Source organism: Sapajus apella, unplaced genomic scaffold (assembly GCF_009761245.1).
Source record: "Sapajus apella isolate SASKATOON/1434 unplaced genomic scaffold, GSC_monkey_1.0 scaffold63, whole genome shotgun sequence".
Lineage (NCBI taxonomy): Eukaryota > Metazoa > Chordata > Mammalia > Primates > Cebidae > Sapajus > Sapajus apella.
Genome location: NW_022437003.1, coordinates 11,229,901 through 11,255,819, shown reverse-complemented (window position 1 = coordinate 11,255,819; position 25,919 = coordinate 11,229,901). Strand labels below are relative to the sequence as shown.

The 25,919-nt window shown below is 43.1% G+C and overlaps 1 protein-coding gene across 6 annotated transcripts in view; it reads left to right on the top strand.

The window, feature by feature from the left end:
- SIRT5 (sirtuin 5) overlaps positions 1-25,919 on the top strand; it is a 74,479-nt gene that overhangs the window by 24,922 nt on the left and 23,638 nt on the right. The window contains exons 1-3 of one of the 6 annotated variants that reach the window (XM_032247673.1): positions 6,430-6,531; positions 20,491-20,640; positions 24,178-24,311. In XM_032247673.1, coding sequence (XP_032103564.1) covers positions 20,526-20,640; positions 24,178-24,311 — 249 coding nt within the window. In that variant the 5' untranslated portion in view covers positions 6,430-6,531; positions 20,491-20,525. Of the gene's footprint in view, positions 1-6,429; positions 6,532-6,689; positions 6,950-14,842; positions 15,367-20,490; positions 20,641-24,177; positions 24,312-25,919 lie in introns of those variants that run through there. The other 5 variants (XM_032247674.1, XM_032247677.1, XM_032247672.1 and 2 more) reach the window with 5 other exon arrangements.

Genomic DNA, 25,919 nt, shown 5'->3' with positions numbered 1-25,919 from the left:
TCTGGGTGTACTGTAAGGATGTGATGTATGATTTAAAGCTGTCTTTATAAAGTATCAAAAAGTGTAAGTTCTCCTAATTGCCTTTGGCCTTTATGTGGCCAAGGAGGCAGAAAGAAATGCTTGTGTTATGAAGCATGCTGGAGCAGAAAACACTAACGGGGTTGGAGTGTGTCAGGCTCTGTCTAGAAACTGTAGCAGAGTATGTGACAGCAGAGACGCACAGGCAAGTGGATACCCGGCCACTCATCCTCATGTTTCGGAAAATGTGTAAGTGTGCTGCTGTTACATGGCATTTCCAGACCCAAAGGGGCCAATTTAAGGCAACACTTGAAAGAAGGTGGTACTTGCTATTGTAGTGGGCATTGTTCTTTTGGCTGCTCGGTATCTGTACCTCTTTCCCATGTTTGGGGAATTCTCCCACCTTATGAGTTCTGGCAGGAAGCAGAGTCAGTCTTCCACTCCCGAAGGTGAAAATGCAAGATGCTTGCTGTCCCAAGTCACAGGACTGAGGTTCTGCCAGAGGCACTCACCCTGACTTTGAAAAGTGATGAAAAAAAGGACCAGAAATAACTCACTGGCAATGGCAGAGGATTCGGGAGTTGAACTTCTCAGGCAGCAGAGAGAGTGTGTGGGGTAACCTCCACATCCACAATGCACAGCTTCCGTGGTCCAAGCTCAGGTCTTGTCCTGGTAGTTGGTACTGGGGTGTTCTTTCTGCAGCATTATTGCAGTGGAATTTTGAGCATTGCTCCTGGCAGGTGGTCCTAGACCCGGTCTCAGTGACTCTGTGAGATAACTAGCCTCCTTTTGTTGTTGTCGTTGTTTGTTTATTTATTTATTTTGAGACAGGGTCTCACTTGGTTACCCAGACTGGAGTGCAGTAGCACGACCAAGGCTTACTGCAGCCTCGACATTCCAGCTCAAGTAATCCTCCCACCTCAGCCTCCCACGTGGCTGGGACTACAGGATTTTGGCATAGGCATAAATTTGCGTACCATTATGACAACAAGGATACAGACAGTTTTAATCACCCCAAAGGATGCCCTTCTGCTCTCTGTAGTCACACCCTTCCCTACTCCTAATCTCTGGCAACTGCTGATTTGTTCTTCATCCCTACAATTTACCTTTTCTAGAATGTTATATAAATGGATATATATAGTAGGTAGCCTTTCATGTCTGCATAGTGTCTTTGAGATTCATCCAAATTGTTTCATGTAGGCCATTGTTTTTTATTGAATAGTCTTATGTTGTATGATGTACCACTGTTTGCTCATCCATTCGCCTATTGATGAACATTTGGGTTGTTTCCATTTTGGGGAGATTATGATTATGAGATTAGAGTTGCTATCTAGAATCTTTTTTTTTTTTTTTTTTTTTAGCAAGACTGGGTCTCACTCTGTCACTCAGGCTTGAGTACAGTGATATGATCATAGCTCACTGCAGCCTCAAACTCCTAGGCTCAAGCCATCCCTCCGCCTCAGCCTCCTGAATGGCTGGGACTACAGGCCCACATCTGGGTAATTTTTAAATTGTTTTCTAGAGACAGAGTCTCGTTATATTGCCCAGGTTGATCTTGAACTTCTGGCCTCAAGGAATTCTCTTTGGCCTCCCAAAATATTGGGTTACAGGTGTGAGCCACCACACCTGGCCCTATTACATTTTAATGAATTAATTTTTTAATAATTCTAACAGCCACAGTTGGTTTCTGTTGCTTGCAATTCAGAATCAAATGGCTATTCTTCTATAACAGGAACATCCCCAGATCTCATTGGTCAGGTATAAATAAGGTTATTACCACTTACTTATTTTATTAGTCAAATATCCCACACCTACGTAACTACAGTATCCTAGGTGTTGTTTTGCTTTGATTTTTGTTGTGAAGAGGCATCCTCAAGCCCTTTCATGCCAGTGCCCATGTCAGCAGGATGACTCACACCCATTCACTGCTCAACAGTCTCCTTGGACCATTGCCCACAGATCATTTTTGCTGTGTGATAGGTAATGATGTGTGAATCCTCCTCTTCTTGGTTTATATTTTTAAAGGCCCTAAGAGAGATCCTTAGACCCCAGGAATCACAGAATTTACTGAGCCAAATTCTTTACTTTTACATAAGCTCTTTCCTCTTTAGAGCTCAGATGGTGTCAAGGGGACTGGCTTGAACAGGCTTGGGTCCCGGCCGCTATGCTCTATCTACTTAGACATCCTGCTCAGCTCCAGACTTTAAACCTGTTGTTGAGATCAGCTCAACACACCTTCCTGTTTCTTCCCTGAGGATGAATCCACTTCCAGGTCCCTGTAGTCCGTGCTCTGTCTTCTAGAAAGCCTCCTTCCCCATTCCCCTGCCAGTTCACCAGATATGCCTTTCTTGGGTGTACCTTGTACCACACATATCCATCATGGGGAGGATGAGCAAGATCAGCGGGCTGTGGACCTGGGTAAGACCAGGACATATGGAAAGTCCTAAGAGTTTCCACTGCTTTTTTCTCATCTTATGTCTAATTCTCCTCCTCTGCTTCCAAAAAAAATGAGGTGAATGCCCTCTTGAACTGCCACTGAAAAGTAAACAAGGGCAGTAATTCTCGAACTGCCAAGTGCATAGAGTCACCTTGGTATCTGAAAATGCAGATTCTGATGCAGCATTCTAAAGTAGGGCTTTATATTCAGCATTTCTAAAAAACTTCCAGGTGATGCTGATGCTGGTGGCTTCAGAATCACACCTGTGTGACATGATGGAAATTTCAGAATCTGGTTAATATTCATTTTATGCCTTTCCAAGAGGGTTGATATATGGTTTCTTTTTCAAGGAGATTGATAAAACAGTACAAAGATGAGGGGGTTGATAGTTGCTAATAACTACTCAGATATTCTTTCAAAGTGAAACGTATAAAGTAATTTGACAATGTAGTCCTGGAAAGTAGTAAATGAACAGCAGCTGCCTATTGGGTGGTACTGTATGCTAGGCACTATGGTAAATACTCTTCATACCTTATTGCATTTAATCCTCACAATAATGCATTGAGAATGAGCATTATTAGCCCCATCTGAAAGGTGAAAAATCTGAGATTCAAGATGCTAAGACAGAATTGGTGAAGACTGGATTCTTTTTTTTTTTTTTTTTTTTTTTGAGGCAGAGTTTTGCTCTTATTGCCCAGGCTGGAGTGCAGTGGCGCAATCTTGGCTCACTGCAAACTCCGCCTTCCAGGTTCAAGCAATTCTCCTGCCTCAGCCTCCCAAGTAGCTGGGATTAAAGGCACGTGCCACTATGTCTGGCTAATTTTGTATTTTTAGTAGAGATGGGGTTTCTCTGTGTTGGTCAGGCTGGCCTCGAACTCCCAACCTCAGGGGATCCACCTGCCTCAAGCTTCCAAACTGCTGGGATTACAGGCATGAGCCCCATGCCCGGGTGAAGACTGGATTCTTAAATCCTGTGTCTTTCAGTCCCACAGAACATCGCCTACAACACATTTCCACATCCACTACAGTGATTATCACACACTCAGTGGAGAAATTGATCAAATCTGTTTATGAAATAGATACAGATCGAATATGTAATAGAATGGACAAAAGTAGATGAAAACCCAGGCTCTTTTCTGTGTGTTTCCTGAGGGTGTTTTGTTCCTACTGCTCCAACAACGTGTCTCAGGGCAGGGTCATTCTTGGTGTCGACCATCCCTAGGTGTTTATTTCCATATTTATATTTGCACCAGAAGCTTAAAGAGGACAGTTCACCCCTGAGAGACAGCAGTGATAACCAGTAAAGTGAGAGATCCCAAGAAGATGTAAAACTCAGGATGGAGGGAGATTCGCTTTCCAGAGTAAAAGCTTGACATGTCTGAATTTTGCACAATTATTTTCCAGTGTATGTGCTTCTAAACCCTTCCATCACCTACCCACATGTCCCAGGAAAACCTCTGTAAATAGGATGAGTTATCAATAAACTCTATCTTGCTTATTTTTTGTTTTGTGCTGTAGACAGACTCATAAACAGAAAGAAAAAGTCATTTGCTTCTTAAATTTTAGTGACAATAGCCAGGCCACTATCCTCTGAGTTTGAGACTGCTTTTCCTGTGAGGTTGTTCATTTATTTAATATGTATTTACTAATTCAGCATCTACTATAAGGGACCCTGAGGTGCTGGGAATACCAAGGGAAGCAAAACAAAACAAAAAGCCACCTTCACAGCCTGGTGGCAGAAACTTTAATCAATACACAGAAATATATTTAAAATCTCAACTGGGTTAAGTGCCATGGTGTTATAGGAGCTTATATTAGAGACAAGGGCCCTCACCTAGTTGGGAGGGAGAAGGGTTTAAGAAGGCTTCCCCTCGGGAGGCTAAGGCAGGAGAATCACTTGAACCTGGGAGGTGGAGGTTGAAGTGAGCTGAGATCGTACCATTGCACTCCAGCCTGGGCAACAAGTGCGAAACTCCGTCTCAAAAAAAAAAAAATTGTCCCCAGAAGGGACAATTGAATTGAGACTGGAAGGATGAGGGGAGTTACTGTGGAGGGAATAGGAAAAGGTCATTCTGCGGAAAGGGAACAGCCGTTGTTTTAGAAGGGCAAGGCCATCAAGAAACTAAGCTTCAGTTGCCTGAAACATGGAAAGGATAGTGGCTGATGTTTCAAGATGAGGAAGTGGCCCGACACTGGTGAGAGAGAGAGTTGGCTTTTACAAGCCTGGGAAAAGGATGAGTTCCAGGGCTTGTATGTGGACGGCAGGTGCCTGGATCTCGATGGAATACAATGCCCCAGAAGTGGCAGAACCTGTGAGTGGTGAAGGCTACATATTGGGCCTGTGGACCATGAAAGTTTGCAATGATGGGCACTGTCTCCCTCTTCTTCCAATTGAAAGGATTAATACACAATGGTCAATATGAAAGCACAAAAGAAATGGAATACACTTTAATAAGAAGTGGTAGGTGTACCAGCTTGGAACCTTGACTTTGGAGCCAAAGCACTTAGATTCAGATCCCAGTTCTACTGTTACTGGTAAACTGCGTTCTTTCCCTACTCTGTATTGGTTGCAAAGAAAGAACACCAACTGGAAAAGGCAAGCAGGTTTCATTTCTGGCCAGAAATGATGAAGGAGTAAACTTTCACTCTACAGACCCCCTTCTTCCAGAGCTTTGGGAAGTGGAGGAATTGTAAGGCGTTAGACGTGGAGAGGAAGGCATGCAAGCATATGCAAGGAGGAAGGCCAGATGCACAGGTGCATCATAAGCATCATCTTCATACAATGCACTGTCAGAAAATGGCGGTGATTGTCTTCTATGGGTGGGGAGTTGAGCATAAATTAATCACCTAAAAGTAACAAGGGATAGCTGGTTCTGGTTTGCTCTGGTTCCTAGTAGGCCTGATCTTTCTCTGGTACTTGACAAAGGGCAGTGAAGCTCCTGAGCCAACTGCAGTTCTTTTAAGCTAGTTTACCTGTGAGGAGACTAGGAAAAAACAATCGATTTAAGAAACAATGAGCATTTTCAGCTGTACTGTTTAAGAAAATAATGAGCCGTTTTGCCCTCTGAGTGATTTCTCCAGGACTGCCCTAGTAACACTACTATTCAACAGTTTTGTGCTTTGAGCAGTTAATTGACCTCCCCGGGCCTCAGTTTCCCCACTCATAAAGTGGAGATAACAGTGCCTATTCCATCAGGTGGTGGGGACGATTTAAATGGGTTACTGCATGTGAAGTTCTTAAAACTGTCTGGCTCAGAGGAAGCACTTTACACCTTAGGGGAAAAAACAGCAGCCTGATGGGCGCCCGTCCCCAATTTTGTTACTCCATAAAACCCTGAGTTGTTGGTAACACCTGCTGGAGTGAGAGGGGCCTCAGTATGGGCTGATTTTGAGCCAAAGTATGGGAAGTGGTTGACATCTTAGGTAGGCAAAACATGTTAATGTAACATTTTTGGCCCCCAAGTTCTTCAGACCACTTCCCTTTCTAGTTCACTGACATGCCCGCAAGCAATTCCACTCTGCCAAGTGGTGCTGGTGGTAAGTCTGGATCCAACAAAAGGAAATAACTCTGATTTTAAGGGAACGGTGACATGCAGAGCCACCTGAGTCACCGGGTCCCAGAGCTACGGAAGGCTCTCAGCTCAGCAGTCAGAGTGCACTCGTCTTTGCGTTCGAGGTTAGGTGGGCTAGCCTGGGAACCAACTCACCTTCATTTGAAATCGTTTCAGGGAAAATAACATCAACACTTAGAATCACCTGTTCTGAACTTGTGCTCCAGCTGTTTCCTGAAGGAAGAATCAAAGCCGGTAGTAACTCACTACATATTTGGGCAGTGGAATGAACCTTGGAAGCTGTCAAAGACCAAGCAAGTCACTGCGCCTCCTCCCACCCCAAATAAAGAAAAACAGAGAGACCATCCTTCAGTTATAAGGAAGACGAGGGCATCGCCCCTCCGCTCCGGAGTGGGACCGCGCCAGGGCCTCCGGTAGGGGCCGCTGTAGCCGAGCAGGACGCTGAGCCACTCTGCCCCGCCACCTCCTCCCCAGTTCCCGCGCCGCCGCGCCCGCCTCCAGCAGGTACGTCTCTGCCCCTGCGGCCTCCCCGCTTCGGGCTCCGGGGTCCCGACACAGCACCGCTCCCTCGGGGCTGCGCGCACTGCCCAGAGTCTCCAGCCAGCTCCCCAGGCGGTGCCAGTCCGAGCTGCGCATGCGCGGCCCAGCTGCTCCCCCCTCCCCGCTCCCCCGGTCCCGGGCCGGTGATTGGGGCGCAGTTGGAGGAAGGGATGTGGGGGATGGTGGGTGGGCGCGGAAGGCCGGGAGGGAGGCACCGCGGGGGTCGAGGCGCGGGAAACGGTCTTCGGGTGTGCTGGCTGCCCCAGGTGAGGCGTCGGCGGCAGCACATGCAGGGCCTTTCGAGCTCGGCGTGGGGGCCGTTGCGTCTGGAGATTAGGGAGCCGGCAGGAAACGGAGTTGTAAAGTAATCCCACCCGAGCAGGTGGGCCTGGGAGGCCGCTGTGCCTGGGAGCCCCGCGAGGGCTCCAAAGAGAGCCTTCCGTTTGGAAAGCTCGTCCTGCTCACTGCAGCAGCCAGGATGACAGGGGAAGGTGGCCGGGGTGGAGGCAGTGGGCGTGGAGAGGGGTCGGATTCCGGACGTAGTTTGAAGGTGGAGCCGTCAGGATCTGTTGAACAGCTCGGCTTTGGGGCGTGCGAGATGGGAAGGCTTAGGGCCTAGTCCCTGAGCCCGAATAGCAGCCGGGAGGGTGGTGCCTCTGTGCTTCGGGAAGAGGCGGCTTGAGCACGGCTCTGTAGCTCAGGTTTGCCCCCGTGGAGTGGAAGCTGCCTATGGGATACAGGGGGCGGAGAGGTGGCATGCAGTCTGGCGCTCTGGAAAGATGGGAGATCCAGACGGGCAGGGCCGGAAGGGGGAACGAGGAAAACCTGGAGAGAGAGGCTCCCGGAAGCCCGAGAAAGTGATGAACTGGGTCAGAGGCTGAGTTTGAACAAATAGGAGGCTGAAGAGGACCTTGAGGAAGGTAGTGACGCAACGGCAGGGAATGGGGCTCCCTAGTGGAGACACCTGGGACTGGTTTATTGCATGTTTTTAGCTCATAGGCGTTCAAAAGTATTTATTGGGAGCCTGTACAACTTTTTGCAGTTCATTGCATTATACTTACCATGTATTTTTTTCTGTTGCCACTTTTTTTTATTGACAAATAATTTGTATATTTATATGGTACAGTGTGATGTTTTGATACACATATACATTGTAGAAAGATTAAATCAAGCTAATTGACATATCCATCACCCCACTTACTTATTTTTTGTGGTGAAAATCTACTCTCTTGGAAATATACATCATCAACCTTGGTCACCATGCTGTGTAGTAGATCACTAAAACTTATTCCTCTTGTCTAACTAAAACTTTGTATCCTTTGACCAACATGCCTCCCTTCCCCATCTGTTCTCCCCCAGGACCTTGATAACCATCATTCTTCTCTGCTTCTATGAGTTCAACTTTTTTAGACTCCCAAGTATATAAGTGAGATCATATTCTCTTTGTCCTTCTGTGTCTGGCTTATTTTACATGGCCTAATGGTCCTCCAGGTTCATCCATGTCGTTGCAAATGACAGAATTGCCTTTTCTTTTAAGACTGTAGAATTCCATTGTATATATATATGCCACATTTTCTTTATCCAGTCCTCAGTTGATGGATACTTACTTGCTTCTATATTTTGGTTATTGTGACTAGTGCTGAAAAGAACACAGGAGTGCTGATATCTCTACAACATACTGATTTCAGTTCGTTTGTATATATACCCAGAAGTAGAATTTCTGGATCATATGGTAATTCTATTTTTAGGTTTTTGAGGAGCCTCCAGACTGCTTTTGAAAATGACTGTACTAATTTACATTCCCACCAACAGTGCGACAGGGTTCCCTTTTCTTCACATTCCGGACAACACTTTTTATCTTTCATCTTTTTTATAATAGCCATTCTAACAAGCATAAGGTGATAGCTCAGTGTAATTTAATTTGAATTTCCCTGGTGATTAGAGATGTTGAGCATTTTTCATATATTTGTTGACCATTCATATGTCTTTTGAGAAATACCTGTTCAGGTCATTTGTCCATTTTTTAATTGGGTTATGTGTCTTTTTGTTTGTTTATTTTTTGTTTTTGCTATTGAGTTTTTTGAGCTTCTTATATATTTATATATATTTTATATATGAGCCCCTTATCAGATGTATGCTTTGCAAATATTTTCTCCCAGTTTACGAGTTGTCTCTTCACTCTGTTAATTATTTTCTTTGCTATGCAGAGGCTTTTTAGTTTGATGCAATCCCATTTGTATTTTTATTATTGCATTTTAGGTTTTGGGGTACATGTGAAGACCATGTAAGATTGTTGTATAGGTACACATATGGCGGTGTGGTTTGCTGCCTTCCTCCCCATCACCTATATCTGGTATTTCTCCCCATGTTATCACTCCATAACTCCCCAACCCCCACTGTTCTTCCCCTTATTCCCCCCCCCACAGACCCCAGTGTGTGATGCTCCCCTCCCTGTGTCCATGTATTCTCATTGTTCAACACCCACCTATGAGTGAGAACATGTGGTGTTTGATTTTCTGCTCTTGTGTCAGTTTGCTGAGAATGATGGTTTCCAGGTTCATCCATGCCCCTACAAAGGACACGAACTCATCATTTTTGATGGCTGCATAGTATCCCGTGATGTATATGTGCCACATTTTCCCTGTCCAGTCTATCATCGATGAGCATTTGGGTTGGTTCCAAGTCTTTGCTATTGTAAACAGTGCCACGATGAACATGCGTGTGCATGAGTCCTTATAATAGAACAATTTATAACCCTTTGGATATATACCCAGTAATGGGATTGCTGGGTCAAATGGAATTTCTATTTCTAGGTCTTTGAGGAATCGCCACACTGTCTTCCACAATGGTGGAACTAATTTACACTCCCACCAACAGTGTAAAAGTGTTCCTGTTTCTCCACATCCTCTCCAGGATCTGTTGTCTCCAGATTTTTTAATGATCGCTATTCTAACTGATGTGAGATGGTACCTCAATGTAGTTTTGATTTGCATTTTTCTAATGACCAGTGATGATGAGCATTTTTTCATACATTTGTTGGCCTAATGTATGTCTTGTATAGTTAGAAGTCAGGTAGTGTGATGCCTCCTGCTTTGTTCTTTTTGCTTAGAATTGACTTGGCTATGCAGGCTTTCTTTTGGTTCCAGATGAAGTTTAAGGTGTTTTTTTTCCAGTTCTATGAAATAGCTTGATGGGATAGCGTTGAATCTGTAAATTACTTTGGGCAGTATGGCCGTTTTCATGATATTGATTGTTCCTAACCATGAGCATGGAATATTTCTCCATCTGTTTGTGTCCTCCCTTATTTCTTTGAGCGGTGGTTTGTAGTTCTCCTTGAAGAGGTCCTTTACGTTCCTTGTTAGTTGTATTCCTAGGTGTTTTATTCTCTTTGTAGCAATTGTGAATGGCAGTTCGTTCTTGATTTGGCTGTCTTTAAGTCTGTTATTGGTGTATAGGAATGCTTGTGATTTTTGCACATTGATTTTGTATCCTGAGACTTTGCTGAAGTTGCTTATCAGTTTCAGGAGATTTTGGGCTGAGACAAGGGGGTCTTCTAAATATACAATCATGTCATCTTCAAATAGAGACAATTTGACTTCCTCCTTTCCTAATTGAATACCCTTTATTTCTTTTTCTTGGCTGACTGCTCTGGCTAGAACTTCCAATACTATATTGAATAGGAGTGGTGAGAGACGGCATCCTTGTCTAGTGCCAGATTTCAAAGGGAATGCTTCCAGTTTTTGCCCATTCAGTATGATGTTGGCTGTTGGTTTGTTGTAAATAGCTTTTATTATTTTGAGATAAGTTTCATCAATACCTAGGTTATTGAGGGTTTTTAGCATAAAGGGCTGTTGAATTTTGTCAAAGGCCTTCTCTGCATCAATTGAGATAATCATGTGGTTTTTGTCTTTGGTTCTGTTTATGTGGTGAATTACGTTTATAGACTTGCATATGTTGAACCAGCCTTGCATCCCTGGGATGAATCCTACTTGATCATGGTGGATAAGCTTTTTGATGTGCTGTTGCAATCGGCTTGCCAGTATTTTATTGAAGATTTTTGCATCTATGTTCATCATGGATATTGGCCTAAAGTTTTCTTTTCTTGCTGAGTCTCTGCCAGGTTTTGGTATTAGGATGATGTTGGTCTCATAAAATGATTTGGGAAGAATTCCCTCTTTTTGGATTGTTTGGAATAGTTTCAGAAGGAATGGTACCAGCTCCTTTTTGTATGTCTGGTAGAATTCGGTTGTGAACCCATCGGGACCTGGGCTTTTTTTGATTGGTAGGCTATTAATTGCTGCCTCAACTTCTGCCCTTGTTATATGTCTCTTTAGGGTTTTGACTTCTTCCTGGTTTAGGCTTGGGAGGATGCAAGTGTCCAGAAATTTATCCATTTCTTCCAGGTTTAATAGTTTTTGTGGTGCATAGAGTTGTTTGTAATAATCTCTGATGATGGTTTGTATTTCTGTGGAATCTGTGGTGATATCCCCTTTATCGTTTTTTATTGCATCAATTTGGTTATTCTCTCTTTATTATTAATCTGGCTACTGGTCTGTCTATTTTGTTGATCTTTTCGAAAAACCAGCTCCTGTGTTTATTTTTGGAAGGGTTTTTCATGTCTCTATGTCCTGCAGTTCTGCTCTGATCTTAGTTATTTCTTGTCTTCTGCTAGGTTTTGAGTTTTTTTGATCTTGCTCCTCTAGCTCTTTCATTTTTGATGATAGAGCGTCGATTTTAGATCTTTTCTTGCTTCTCATGTGGGCATTTATTGCCATAAATTTTCCTGTAGACACTGCTTTAACTATGTCCCAGAGATTCTGGTATGTTGTGTCTTCGTTCTTGTTGGTTTCAAAGAACATCTTTATTTCTGCCTTCATTTCATTGTTTATCCAGTCAACATTCAAGAGCAAGTTGTTCAGTTTCCGTGAAGCTGTGTGGTTCTGATTTAGTTTCTGAATTCTGAGTTCTAACTTGATTGCACTGTGGTCTGAGAGACTTGTTTGTTAGGATTTCCGTTTTTTTGCATTTGCTGAGGAGTGATATCCTGCCAATTATGTGGTCAATTTTAGAGTAGGTGTGATGTGGTGCTGAGAAGAATGTATATTCTGTGGATTTGGGGTGGAGAGTTCTGTAAATGTCTATTAGGTTTGCTTGGTCCAGGTCTGAGTTCAAGTCCTGGATATCCTTGTCAATTTTCTGTCTTGTTGATCTGTCTAATATTGACAGTGGGGTGTTAAAGTCTACCACTATTATTGTGTGGGAGTCTAAGTCTCTTGGTAAAGTCATTAAGAACTTACTTTATGTATCCGGGTGTTCCTGTACCGGGTGCGTATATATTTAGGATTGTTAGCTCTTCTTGTTGCATTGATCCTTTTACCATTATGTAATGTCCTTCTTTGTCTCTTTTGATCTTTGTTGGTTTAAAGTCTATTTTATCAGAGACTAGGATTGCAACTCCTACTTTTATTGTTCTCCATTTGCTTGGTAAATCTTCCTCCATCCCTTTATTTTGAGCCTTTGTGTGTCCTTGCATGTGAGATGGGTTTCCTGGATACAGTACACTGATGGGTTTTGACTTTTTATCCAATTTGCCAGTCTGTGTTTTTTGATTGGGGCATTTAGCCCATTTACATTTAGGGTTAATATTGTTATGTGTGAATTTGATCCTGCCATTTTGATGCTAGCTAGCTGTTTTGCATCAACTGTTCATTGATGCAGTTTCTTCATTGTGTTGGTGCTCTTTACCATTTGGTACATTTTTTGAGTGGCTGGTACTGGTTGTTCCTTTCTACGTTTAGTGCTTCTTTCAGGAGCTCTTGTAAAGCAGGCCTGGTGGTGATGAAATCTCTGAGTAATTGCTTGTTCATAAAGGATTTTATATCTCCTTCACTTATGAAGCTTAGTTTGGCTGGATATGAAATTCTGGGCTGAAAGTTCTTTTCTTTAACATGATCTTATATAACATGATCTTATATATAGAAATCTCACATATCTTATATATGTCTCTATATATTACATATATATTTTATATATCCCTAAATGTTTCTCTGTATATCTTATATACAAAGATATTACATATCTATATTTTATATACATATCTATATTATATATAGATCTTGTTATAGAAAATTTATATCTAGAAGAATGCTTCCCTTCCTATTTGGATGACTCTTACTTCCATTCCTTGCATAATTGCTCTGTCTAGGACATATACCACTACCCTGAATAGACATTGTGAGAGTGGGCATCATTGTCTTGTTCCTAATCTCAGAGGAAAAGCATTCAACTGTTTACTGTTGAGTACAGTTTAGCTGAGGGTTTATCATATTTGGTTTTATTGTGTCTCAGTATTCTTTCTATACTTGTTTTATTGAGAGTTTTTATGAAAGGATATTGAATTTTGTCACATGCTTTTACAACGTCTATTGAGATGATCATACAGTTTTTGTCTTTCATTTTGTTAATATGATATATCTCATTTATTGATTTATTTATGTTGAGCCATCTTTGTATTCCAGGGATAAATCTCAGTCATGATGAATAATCCTTTTTATTTATGTTGAGCCATCTTTGTATTCCAGGGATAAATCTCAATCATGATGAATAATCCTTTTAATGTGCCAGTGAATTCAGGTTGTTAGTATTTTGTTGAGGATTTTTGCATCTGTGTTCATCAGAGATATTGGTCTGTAGTTTTTCTTCCTGTAGCATCCTTGTCTGGCTTTGGTATCAGGGTAATACTGGCCTCCTAAAATGAGTTTAGAAGTATTTCCTCCACTTTAGTTTTTTAGAAGGGTTTGAAAAGGATTGGTATTAGCTCTTCTTTAGATATTTTGTAGAATTGAGGTTCTCAGTGAAGCTGTCAGGTCCTGGATTTTCTGTAAATTTTTTTCCCTCAAATTCCTGATATAATCTTTTACTTCTGTCTTTCAGAATTGGTACTGTAACCCCCCTCCTCTTTTCACAGAGAACATGTAGGCTTAAAAAAAATGTGTTAGGTGAGTTTCAGATTTCATGAAAAAAGCATCATTAACTGACATTGCTTAGATTAGTGTCAGTTTATAAGAACCTGCCTAGCACCCAGAAAACTCCCAATGACTGTTCAATGAGTTTATTTCCTCCTCCAAGGCCTCTTTTCCCACCTGGAAGATAAAATTAAGGCAGGAGTCTTCACCAAGGGTAGCTTTCACCCCTGAGGCTTCTGGGCTGGATAACCTGAGTCCTCTGTCCTCTGACTCTCACAGTGGTGTCCTGTCATCCTTCTGACATTGCTTCTAAATTTGAACAGGGTTGTAACCTTGTGGAAACTAGAACCACTGCCTGCCCTGACCCCCTAGAAAAGCAGATACATGTCAGCACAGAGGATGTTTTCAATGAAGACTTTGTAGTAGTATCTTAAAAGCCTATTTAATAGCAAATACTAAGTTGTATTTACACTTTTAGTCTTAAAATATTTTGTAGTAGCAAATAAAGACTAAGAAAATAGTCTTAGGTTGTGAACATTTACGATCTTAGGAATAATTCCAGGTGACATTGTTCTTAATTTCTTTTAAATTCTTAATGACTTTTATAATTCTACCTTCATGCCTAAGAAAAAGTATGACAGTTTATTCAGTGTTTTTTAAAAATTATTTTACAGTAAGTAGGAATGTTTTCTAACATGTAAAAACCTACAGAAGAAAAAAATACATTTTTGTCTCAAACTAGAAGTCTGGATTATATTGGTGTCTCCAGAGTCAAAGCTATCAGAAAGCAACAGTGGAGACAACCATATTCATCTTTGGGAGAAATAACTAAAGATACGTATTAAGCTCAAGGTGAGAGCCTAAGTAACTTCACACAACATGTAAGAAGCTTTTAGTTCCAGTTAGGCAGAATTCAGAGTTTTAATCTTTATAATTTTCAATACATGCAAGTTTAATAATTGTCATCTATAACAATATTTTTTTTTTTTTTGAGACGGAGTTTCGCTCGTTACCCAGGCTGGAGTGCAATGGCGCGATCTCAGCTCACCGCAACCTCCGCCTCCTGGGTTCAGGCAATTCTCCTGCCTCAGCCTCCTGAGTAGCTGGGATTACAGGCACGCACCACCATGCCCAGCTAATTTTTTGTATTTTTAGTAGAGACGGGGTTTCACCATGTTGACCAGGATGGTCTCGATCTCTTGACCTCGTGATCCACCCGCCTCGGCTTCCCAAAGTGCTGGGATTACAGGCTTGAGCCACCGCGCCCGGCCCTATAACAATATTTTTAAGCTTCATGCACCAATTATTGAAGCTGGGTGATGAGAATATAAGGGTTTCCTATACCATACTGTTTATTTTTGTATATGTTTAAGTTTTTTCAGATTTTAACAAAAAACCCACGAACTGTAGTAACACCTCATTTGTTCCTTACTGAGTTTTCCAGGTACATTGAAGTTTGTCAAAAGCTTATCATGCCCATGCTAGTTAAAGATCATGGCAAACCATTTTCCTCAAGCTTTCTTTAAATCAAGCACTGGGGTGATATTTACGTTGGTTAGATGTCACCATTTTCACTGAGTCTGCGAGCTGCTCACCAGAGTGCCTGCTCAGGCCCATGAGTCTGTCCACTTCCCCTAGCAGCCAGTCTGCCTTCCTTCCCTGCAGAAGTGACTTTAGGCAGCCAGACAGCCTTGTCCTCTGAGGTTTTCTGGAAACACTACACCATGTTTCTGTAACCTCTTCTCTTTTTCAGTATGCCAATCTTTTTGTGCAGTCTTTTTGATTGCAGAAGAGACAGGATACATTGAAAATGTGTTGACTTGCTTATCTGTAGGTGAGGTTTATCATATTACTCCTTACACACTATAAAATTCACAATTTTTATTATATAGTTCTATGAATGTTGAAAAAAGTCACAAAAATAAAGATAATAGAACTTTCCATTGCTCTAAAAGTTTCCCTGCTCCCCTTCATTTCTCTTACCCCATCTCTGGAAACCACTGATATGATTTCTGTGCCAGCAGTTTTGCCTTTTCAAACTGTCTTACAAATGGTCTCAAAAACTACGTAGCCTTTTGTCTCTGGCTTCTTTGACTTAGCACAATGCTTCTCTCTCTCTTTCCCTCTCCCCCTTTCTCCCTCTGTTTCTTTCTTTTTCTCTTTCTCTCGTTCTCCCTCACTCTCACTTTCACTCTGGCCTTCTCTCCTGTCTTTGAGAGGATCTTACTCACCCAGGCAGAGTACAGTGGTACAGTCATGGCTCACTGCAGCCTCAACCTTCTGGGCTCAAGTCATTCTCCTACCTCAGCCTCCTAAGTACCTGGGATTACAGGCATGCACTGCCATGCCCAGCTTCTTTTTTGTAGAGATGGGAGTCTCACTTCGTTGCGCAGGCTGGTCTCAAACTCCTGGGCTCAAATGATCCTCCTGCCTCAGCCTCCCAAAGTCCTAGGATTACAGGTGTGAACCATCATGGCTGGCCCTTTTGTTGTTGTTGTTAAGCAATTTTATTTTGAAATAATTTTAGGCTTACAGAAATATTGCAAAAATAGTGCACAGAGTTCTCATATACCATTTACCCAATTCCCTCTAATGTTCGCATCTTACCTAACTAGAGTACAATGATCTAAACCAGGACAAGTACTATACGGCGACATTCACTTATACAGTGCTAGAAACTGATTTTTAGGCTTCATTCAAATTTTGCCAGTTGTCCCACTAATGTCCCCTTTCAGGTCTTGAATCCAACCCAGGATCCCACATAGCATTTACTTGTCATGTCTCATTAGGACCTGGGGCAGTTCTCCAGTTCTTATCTTTCAGAACTTTGATACTTTTCTGAAGACTATTAGCCAGTTTTGCTGTAGAGCGTGTAGAATGCCCCTCAGCTTGAGTTTGGCGTTTTCTCATAACTACATTGCAGTCATGAATGCCACACAGGTGGTGCCTTGCCCTTCTCATTGCATCATATCAGGAGGTAGGTGGAGTTGCCTGTCTTATTACTGGTGATGTTAACTGCGATCACTTGGTTAAGGTGGTAGCTGCCAGGTTTTCTAATATGAAGTTTTTATTGCATAGCACTTAACAAATTTTTATTTTTTTTTGAGATGGAGTCTTGCTCTGTTGCCCAGGCTGGAGTGCTGTGTCACAATCTCTGCTCACTGCAACCTCTGCCTCCTGGGTTCAAGTGATTCTCCTGCCTCAGTCTCCTAAGTACCTGGGATTACAGGCACTCACCATCACACCTGGCTAATTTTTGTATTTTTAGTAGAGATGGGCTTTCACCATGTTGATCAGGCTGGCCTTGAACTCCTGACCTTGTGATCCACTCGCCTCAGCCTCCTAAAGTTCTGGGATTGCAGGCGTGAGCCACAGCACCCAGCCTGCATAACACTTTTAAAGATTTATTCATGCTGTTGAATATATTAGCACTTTGATTTTCTTATTGCTGAAGAGTCTTCATGGTATGGATAAACCACAATTTGTTTACCCATTTGTAAATTCATGGACATTTGGTTTGCTTCTAGTCTTGGGCCTGGCGCTATCCGATAGGCCTTGGTGTTCTGTTGAACATAAAAACCATGTCACAGAGCACTGATATCAGGGCCACTGTGTCACCACAATGGGTCGGGACGAGAACAAGGCCACTCTGAATCATGTCTGAATCAGGACAGAAACAGGAACATTGTTGAAGCCACAAAAATGACCAAACATCCTCCCATGCTGCTACCATGAGGGACTGTGGCTTCTCAGCCACTCACAGCTTTAGCCTCACTTCATTCCTTCCACCTTTTAGATAAGATCCGTTACAGCATCCAATCCAGAACATCCAATCCAGGTTCCAGGAACCTCTCCCCAACATGGCCTAACCCAAACCCAAATCCTCTAATAAATCCATTCCTGGTTCCTAGCGGGTGCTGCAGTTCTCCATGGCGTGCTCTCTCTCTTGCAACTTGTTTGAGTACAAGTGTGTTCCTTGGCCTGGAAGGCACTGACAGTCCAAACAATATGTAAATACATGTATTGAAAATCCTTGCTCAGCTCTAGTCTCCTTACACAGCGTTTCCCACCCTACACTCCATTCTTTGTACTAACTTCTTGTGAATTCTGTTTTGTTTTTTAAAGCAATGCAAGTAAGTTAAAGTATATTCTATCCCCTTGCCTTTGTCTTACAAAATATAATTGTAAAACACATGTAACAAAATCGAGCATTGTAACCATTATTAAGGGTATTGTTCAGTACATTCACATTGTTGTACAACTAGTCCCCTCAACTCATTTCATCTTGTAAAACTGAAGCTCCATACTAATTATTTCTAAGTATAGTATGTGTCCTATAGTAAAATTAACCCTTTGTTAATGTTGAGTTCTATGAGTTTTGAAAGATATGATCATGTAACCACCACCATAATCAAGTTAAAGGACAATACTATTGCTTCACACACACACACACACACACACACACACACACACACACACACAAAATCCTGCATGGCTTCCCCTCCCCCACCTTTGATTTTTATTTTTGAGAGGAAGTTTTACTTTTGTTTCCCTGGCAGGAGTGTAACGTCACGATCTTGGCTCACTGCAACCTCCACCTCCCAGGTTCAGGTGATTCTCCAGCCTTAGCGTCCCGAGTAGCTGGAATTACAGGTGCCTACCACCATGCCTGACTAATTTTTGTATTTTTAGTAGAGACAGGGTTTCATCATATTGGTCAGACTGGTCTTGAACTCCTGACCTCAGGTGATCTGCCCGCCTTGGCCTCCCAAAGTGCTGGGATTATAGGCATGAGCCACTGTGCCCAGCCCACATGTCCCTTTTTATTCACTCCTCCCCATTCTGCCAACCACTGTTACATTTCCTGCCCTCATAGTTTTGTTTATTCCAGAACGTCATATAAGTAGAAATATATGTACATTCTCTTTTATAGCAGACATATTGCATATTGTGAATGTGCCATTGTTTATTGACCTCATCTCTGACAGTTGGACACTGAGGTTGTTTCTAGTCTTTTGCTGTTAACCACATGGTCTTACCTACTATCTGTAGATACATCATTTTGTATGTGTGCAAGCCTAACTGTGAACAAAATTTCCAGACTTGGGATTGCTGGGTCAGAGAGAAAATGTTTGTAATTTTGATAGTTTGTTCTCCAGAGGGATTATATCATTTGAGAAATGTGTTTTTCATATCCACAGATCGACCCTTCCCCTTCCCCTGCCCCTTCCCCTTCCTCTTTCTTTCCTTTGAGACGGAGTCTCGCTCTCTCACCCAGGCTGGAGTGCAATGGTGTGATCTCAGCTCACTGCAACCTCCACCTCCCAGTTGAAGCAATTCTACTGCCTCAGCCTGCCAAGTGGCTGGGATTACAGGCATTCACCACCATGCCTGGCTGATTTTTGTATTTTTAATAGAGAGGGGGGTTTCGCCATGTTGACCAGGCTGGTCTTGAACTCTTGACCTCAAGTGATCCACCCGCCTCAGTCTCCCAAAGTGCTGAGATTACTGGCATGAGCCACTGCGCCTAGCCACTATCCACGGTTCTTTAATCCTCAATTCTGCCAGCCATTTGGCTCACTAGATGGAAGTCAGCTCTGCCAGTTATCAGTGTCATTGATCCAAATGTTGTCTTTCTCTGTGTTTGTTTTCCTTTTATAAAATTCCTCAGATATAGACAAAGATTTACTGAATGTGCCTTAAGATCTACAAGTTCCTTTGACACAATGTCATCTTAATACTATTGTCACAATACACTTCTTCCCTTCAGAGTTTAGTTCTCAGTTAGAAATTACATTCTCATAGAAACAGTACTTTGAGCCTGGCGCAGTGGCTCGTGCTTGTAATCCCAGCACTTTGGGAGGGCTGGGTAGGTAGATGGCTTGAGCTCAGGAGATCAAGACCAGCCTGGCCAACATGGTGAAACCGTGGCCCTACCAAAACTACAAAAATTAACCGGGCATGGTGGCACGTGCCTGTAGTCACAGCTACTGGGGAGGCTGGGATGGGAGGATTGCTGGAGCCCAGGAAGTCATCAGTAGTGGGCCGTGATCACACCACTGTGCACCACTGCACTCCAGCCTGGGTGACAGAGCAAGGTCCTTTCCGAAATACAAGAAAGAAACTGTACTTTGACCACAAGTTCAGAAAGTAGTGGTGGTTTTCATACCTTTTTTTTCTTTTTTTTTTTTTTTGAGACGGAGCTTTTGTTCTTGTTGGCCAGACTGGAGTTCAATGGTACAATCTTGGCTGACTGCAACCTTTGCCTCCTGGGTTCAAGCGATTCTCCTGCTTCAGCTTCCCAAGTAGCTGGTATTACGGGCATGGCACCACCACTCCCAGCTAATTTTTTTGTATTTAACAGAGATAGGGTTTCACCATGTTGGTCAGGCTGGTTTCAAACTCCTGACCTCAGGTGATCCACCCACCTCAGCCTCCCAAAATGCTGGGATTACAGGTGTGGGCCACTGCGCCTGGCCACATACCTTTTGAAAAGCAGCAAGTTTTCAAATGAATTCTCATATCTAACCCTTTTACGTGCATTTTAATGATCCTCAAACTTAAGTAGTTACTAGAAGCGCCTGGAAATAGATGATGGGGTCCACCCTCAGCGTTTCTGATTCAGCAGGTCTGGGGTGGAACCAGAGGTTGCATTTCTAACAAGATTTCAGGTGATGCTGATGCTGCTGGTCTAGGGAACACACTTTGAGAAGCACTGCTCCAAGGTACCTCTGCACATCCTGGGAGCATTTGAGTACACAGATGGAAAACAGCCAGTTTAGAGGATGATCTGTTACTAAAGATTTTTTTAAAGGTTGTTCATGTATGTGTGGCATGTGTGTATAATATACACAATGTGTTTTTATAATATAGAAAAAATATATATTTATAAATATTTCTATATCTAAAAAATTTGCTGATTGTTTCTATAATATTTGTTTTTGTGATTTTTCTAAAGCCTACCTCAAGCATTAGAACTACAAACAAATCCTGATGCGACCTCTCCAGATTGTCCCAAGTCTGTTGATTTCCCAGCTGTATTGTGGCCTTCAGCCTTCAGCCTCCACACGAAACTGGATTTGCCTGAAAATGGCCCGGCCAAGTTCAAGTAAGTCATTCTTACCCATCGCCTCACCTGCGGCCAAATGTGAAGTACCCAGAAGTCCTATACTTGTATGTCTGTGTCAAATTAGGTGTCGGGCAAAATTTTGGAGAAAGCCACCCTGTCCTCTTCCCTTTTGGGGCACCCCTTCTAGGGTGCCTTCAGAGCCTATCTTAGTACTCACGTAAAGTCCACCGAGGACATTTTGTTGCTTCTGCGAGACCATTTGCATTTAATCTTTTGACACATGTTTTGTACTTTAAAGTCCTTCTCTCTGCAGGGGAGGAAAATTGGTGATTGTCCTATAGGGCAGTGTGAGATTAAATTTTCTCCTGGACAGAAATATTTTGTAGCTCTGCCTGGGAGAAACCTACAGATTAACCTATCTGGGCCCTGAGTCTATAGGAATATAAAGTCTCACAAATGTTTATATTCAGTGATTCTTAGGTGGGCCTGTTTAACAGTGCTTCAGAGTGAAACTGAAAGGCCAAGCTGAATTCTTTTTGCCTCATTTGCAACTTTTGGAAAACTTTTCTGTTCAGGGATAATAACCCCTGCTTCCATTTTGCCTCAGGAATGGAAAAGAACCGAAAGATCCCAGTTCCATCTACCACACCTCCCGCTGGTGTGCCCAGCTGCGCAGAGCGGGCTGCTCGAGTCTGTGGCGGGTGCAGAAGTGTGTGCCTGACCTCGGATAAAAGTGGGCCGCTGACATTTGAAACCACAAAACATGCTGGCTGTTTTCCTTTAGCCATAGGGAAATGTCCTTTTTTTTTTTTTTTTTTTTTTAAGATTTTATACTACGTTATCATTACTATATTTTACATCCTGTTTTCTAAGAACCAAACATAGGTTGACTTTTAAAATTTGTTTCTAAAAGTAACTTTAAGGGGTACCTTAATAGAGGTCACTCTGGCCAGCCTGACCAATGTGGAGAAACCCTGTCTCTACTAAAAATACAAAATTAGGCAGGCACGGTAGCACATGCCTGTGATCCCAGCCTTTCAGGAAGCTGAGGCAGGAGAATCGCCTGAACCCAGGAGGCAGCGGTTACGGTGAGCTGAGATTGTACCATTGCACTCCAGACAGCAAGAAGGGCAAAACTCTGTCTTAAAAAAAAAAAAAAAAAAAGTCACTCTGACCTAGAAATATATTCATCAGGAGGATGACAGTTTCTATTTGGTATAGAAAGGACCTTTAGGACTAGAGGGAGTTTTAGGGGTAAATCTTGAAGTCCTTAAGGATGTTCCTATGGGTTGAACCTAGGAAAGTATGTTACGTTTTTTATTAAGCATCTTCTTCTTTCAAGAGATTATATCAGATTAGAAACTGGAATTCACCCGGGTCAAGTTTGTAATTTTTCCAAATGCTTCCTGTTTGAACAACATTAGTCTGCCTGTAGTAGGCCTTATCTGTCTGCTGATAGATAGCAGCCTATCTAGGGAAGGGATGTGAGCTCAGGTGGGGCTTTAGTGTGATTGCTGGGGTAGCTGAGTTAGTTGCACCTCACGAGAATGGCGTGTTGTGACTGTCCTAATTTGTCTTTGCCTTGTGCTCCCAAAACATGAATGGAGCCCAAGAGGAAAAAGCCTACTCTTCCTCTGAGTTCATTTTTACCTGGAGTCCATGGTAGGGAAGAGAATAAGGAAGGGGAGGAGGGGCTGAGCCCTTATTAACAGTCTCTATCCTAAGCTGGGCAGAGTGTGTGGCTTTGGGCTTAGGAGGACCAGCAAGTCCCATCCCTGCTTAGAGGGAGTCAACCATACATGAGAAACCGGTAGGATGCCCCTTATGGCTGGGATACAAAATGAGGCCACATTCCCTTTAATATTCAAGTTCACCATTTCCAAGCCCCCATCCCACTATCTTTCTTCTTGCAGGCTTCCTGTCTGTCACTGGTTCCATCTCTCAGGGGAGGGTTAGCTTCCCCTCATTCGTTCAGTCCAAGGGTTAGCCTTGGTTGCCATTCTTTCAAGAGAGGAAGACCGGGAAGCCAGCTTAGTCAGCTGAGGAATGCAGTTCCACTTTTGCTGGAATCCTTAGTGCTTTAACACAGCTTAGCCATCCTTGGAAGATCTCCATATCCAGGGCGGGGCATTCCCTGCTTCAGTGTCTTGAGCCTGCAGCAGGCAATGAGGTACAGCACTCACTTCTCCAGGAGTAGGGCAGAAAAGGGGCTCTCTCTCCTCCTGGCAGCTTATGTTCGGTGCTATACCCCTTAATTCTGGCTTTCCAGGGCCATAGCGCTTATCTAACATACAGGGCCCTGCAGAGCTGTAGTGTCTGGGAGAAAGAGACAAGCTGGGTCCCAGCCTTTTCCCAGTTTCTGCTGCCCAGTAGAAACAATGGCAGCTCCCCCATCATGAGTTCCAAGTCTGGCTCCTGCTTCTTGTTCTGGGATGAGGAGATTTGTTTCAGGGGAAAGCATCCCACCTTGTGATCCATGTAAAGTGTTTGGCATAGCACTTGTGGTGCATGGAGTCCTCACCATCGTAGCTGCTGCCTCCGTGGGTCTGTGTTCAGGCAGGGGGCTGCCTGGAATTCTAGGACAGGAGGGTGAACCCTGGTCTGTGTCCACAATTACTTCCTCTAGTGTTACTCTCTGTTCTCAGTTCCCTCTGCTACCCCAAGTCTCTGGCAGTGTCCTGTTGAAAAGTTTGGCTCTTATTTGAGTTGTTAAGAAGGCCACATGTCTTCAAATAAGGCCCTTGTCCTCTCCTTTAGTTGCTGTGCTGAGGGAAGCCGAAATTAGCAAGATCCCCAAAGGGAAGGTGAATTTAGGGAGGAAGGATAGGCCTTGGGGTACAGTGGGCCTCAACTCAGCACCCACACAATCATACAGGCTTGTTTTTACTTTTATGAAGGAAGATGGATTCCTTCTAGGCTTTTTTTTTTTTTTTTTTTCAATGGAGTCTCGCTCTGTCCAGGCTGGAATGCAGTGGCACAGTCTTGGCTCACTGCAACCTCTGCCTCCTTGGTTCAAGCTATTCTCCTGCCTCAGCCTCCTAAGTAGCTGGGATTACAGGCGCCCACCACCATGCCCAGCTAATTTTTGCATTTTTAGTAGAGACGGGGTTTCATCATTTTGGCCAGGCTGGTCTCGAACTCCTGACCTTGTGATCTGCCTGCCTCTGTCTCCCAAAGTACTGGGATTACAAGTGTGAATCACCGTGCCCAGCCCCTACTAGGCTTTTTTTAAACTTTGTAAAATCCTGCTCTACGGAAGCACTACTGTGCACCTCAAAGAGCTAAGGAAACAGAGGATGGAAACAGCTAAGTAATTTGTATAAGATCACACATTTGCTTGGGAGGCAGAACTGAGATGCAAAGCCAGCTTTGTGTGCCCAAAGCCTCTGCTTCTTTAAAATATTGTACACTCACCCAGCAGGCCTTCACGGGATGGTGTCTTTATGGTACAGGAGTTGATGTTTGTTTATCTTAAAGTATGATTTCACACTAGGTCAAGTTTCAAGATCTAGACAATTGATATGGGTACAAATGTCAAATGGTACATTGGACCGATAAAGATTTTATTCTGTTTAGGTATGGCAGATTTTCGGAAGTGTTTTGCAAAATCAAAACACATAGTCATCATCTCAGGGGCCGGTGTTAGTGCAGAAAGTGGCGTTCCGACTTTCAGAGGAGCTGGAGGTTATTGGAGAAAATGGCAAGCCCAGGTTAGTAATGTTTCCAGAACATTAAAAGCCTCTCTCAAATGAAACCGTAACAGAGTTTGACTCAGATCCTATACCGAACCCTGAAACCCGGGGGAAATTGTTTGGAAGTTAACTATGTCCCTATTGTCCCATTGCTTTTGGCATAAACACAAAGTTCCTATGATTAAGAGAAAATTTAAGTAAGGCTGCTACTTTCCTTTTTAGATATGTATAGGTTGCATTAATTCAGATATCAGTTTCTCCTAATAGTTGTGTTAAATTGAAATCGGAAAACCATGGTTAGCATCTTTCATTACTTTTCTAACGTTATTGAACTTAAGTATGACAAAGTTTCTGTGAACTTTTCATTTTAAAACTAATGTTGATTATTGAAGGATTAGGGTACCATATTCAAAAATCTATAGGAAAACCTTCAGAATGTAAGTTCTGTGAAGGTGTGGATTTTTTAAATTCAATTTGTTTTTTTAGATCTAGTATACATAAAGTAAAAGTCACCAATTTTAAGTGTACAATTTAGTGAGTTTTGACAAATGGACATAGTTGTGTAGCCAGCACCATAATCACAATGTAGAACATTTCTGTCCCTCCAGGACATTCCCTCATGGCCCTTTGCAGTCTGTGCTCTCCTATCCCACTGGCTCAGGAAATCCCTGGCTTTGAAGGACAAGGAATTGTTTATTTGTTCGTTTATGAGATGGAGTTTTGCTCGTTGCCCAGGCTGGAGTACAATGGCATGATCTTGGCCCACTGCAATCTCCACCTCCCAGGTTCAAGTGATTCTCCCACCTCAGCCTCCCTAGTAGCTGGGATTACAGGCATGCACTACCACACTCCACGAATTTTTGTATTTTTCGTAGAGACAGGGTTTCCCCACATTGGCCAGGGTGGTCTCGAACTCCTGACCTCAGGTGATCTGCCTGCTCGGGCTCCTAAAGTGCTGGGATTACAGGCATGAGCCACCACACCAGGCCTCTGTTTGTTTTATTCATTGCACTGTCTCCAGCTCCCAGAACTCTGGCACATTATAGGTGCTTAATAGATCTTCATTGGTTGAATGAAAGCAGTCATAAATAAGTACTACAATACATGTCTTCCGGGGTTAGTAGCTTATTTCTCACTGAATATAGAGTTCATGAACCTGCCCTTTCCTTCTTCTGAGCAGCTGAGGCTGGCAGATGTTTGGGTGTTTTGCCTCCTGCCTTCTGCGCTCTAGGTGAAGGGTGGGAGTTGTTACCTTAAAGGTGAAGTGGGGGAGAAAAGAGAGCAGAGAACATTAGGGGCCAGCAAGTAAGAGGAACCACAGGGTTCCTTGATTAGCAGCAGAGGGTGGGAGGTCAGAGGGTGTGGGAGGAGCTCGGAAGAGGGGCGCTTAGTTGTGTCCAAAAAAGCTCAGAGTTTGTGGACAAAGCATAGAAGTAGACAGTATGTATTTGACTCCAACCTCCTTCCAAGGACGCCTGTGGACATGTTCGTGTGACACCTATAAACTGCTCCAGGCTATGTGTTCTACATGGATAGCAAACCCCTCATGTGGCAAAGGCTGACATTGCCCCCAAGCAGCAGGGCCTTTACAGTGGAATGAAATGCACACGTGTTCAGTGTAGGAAG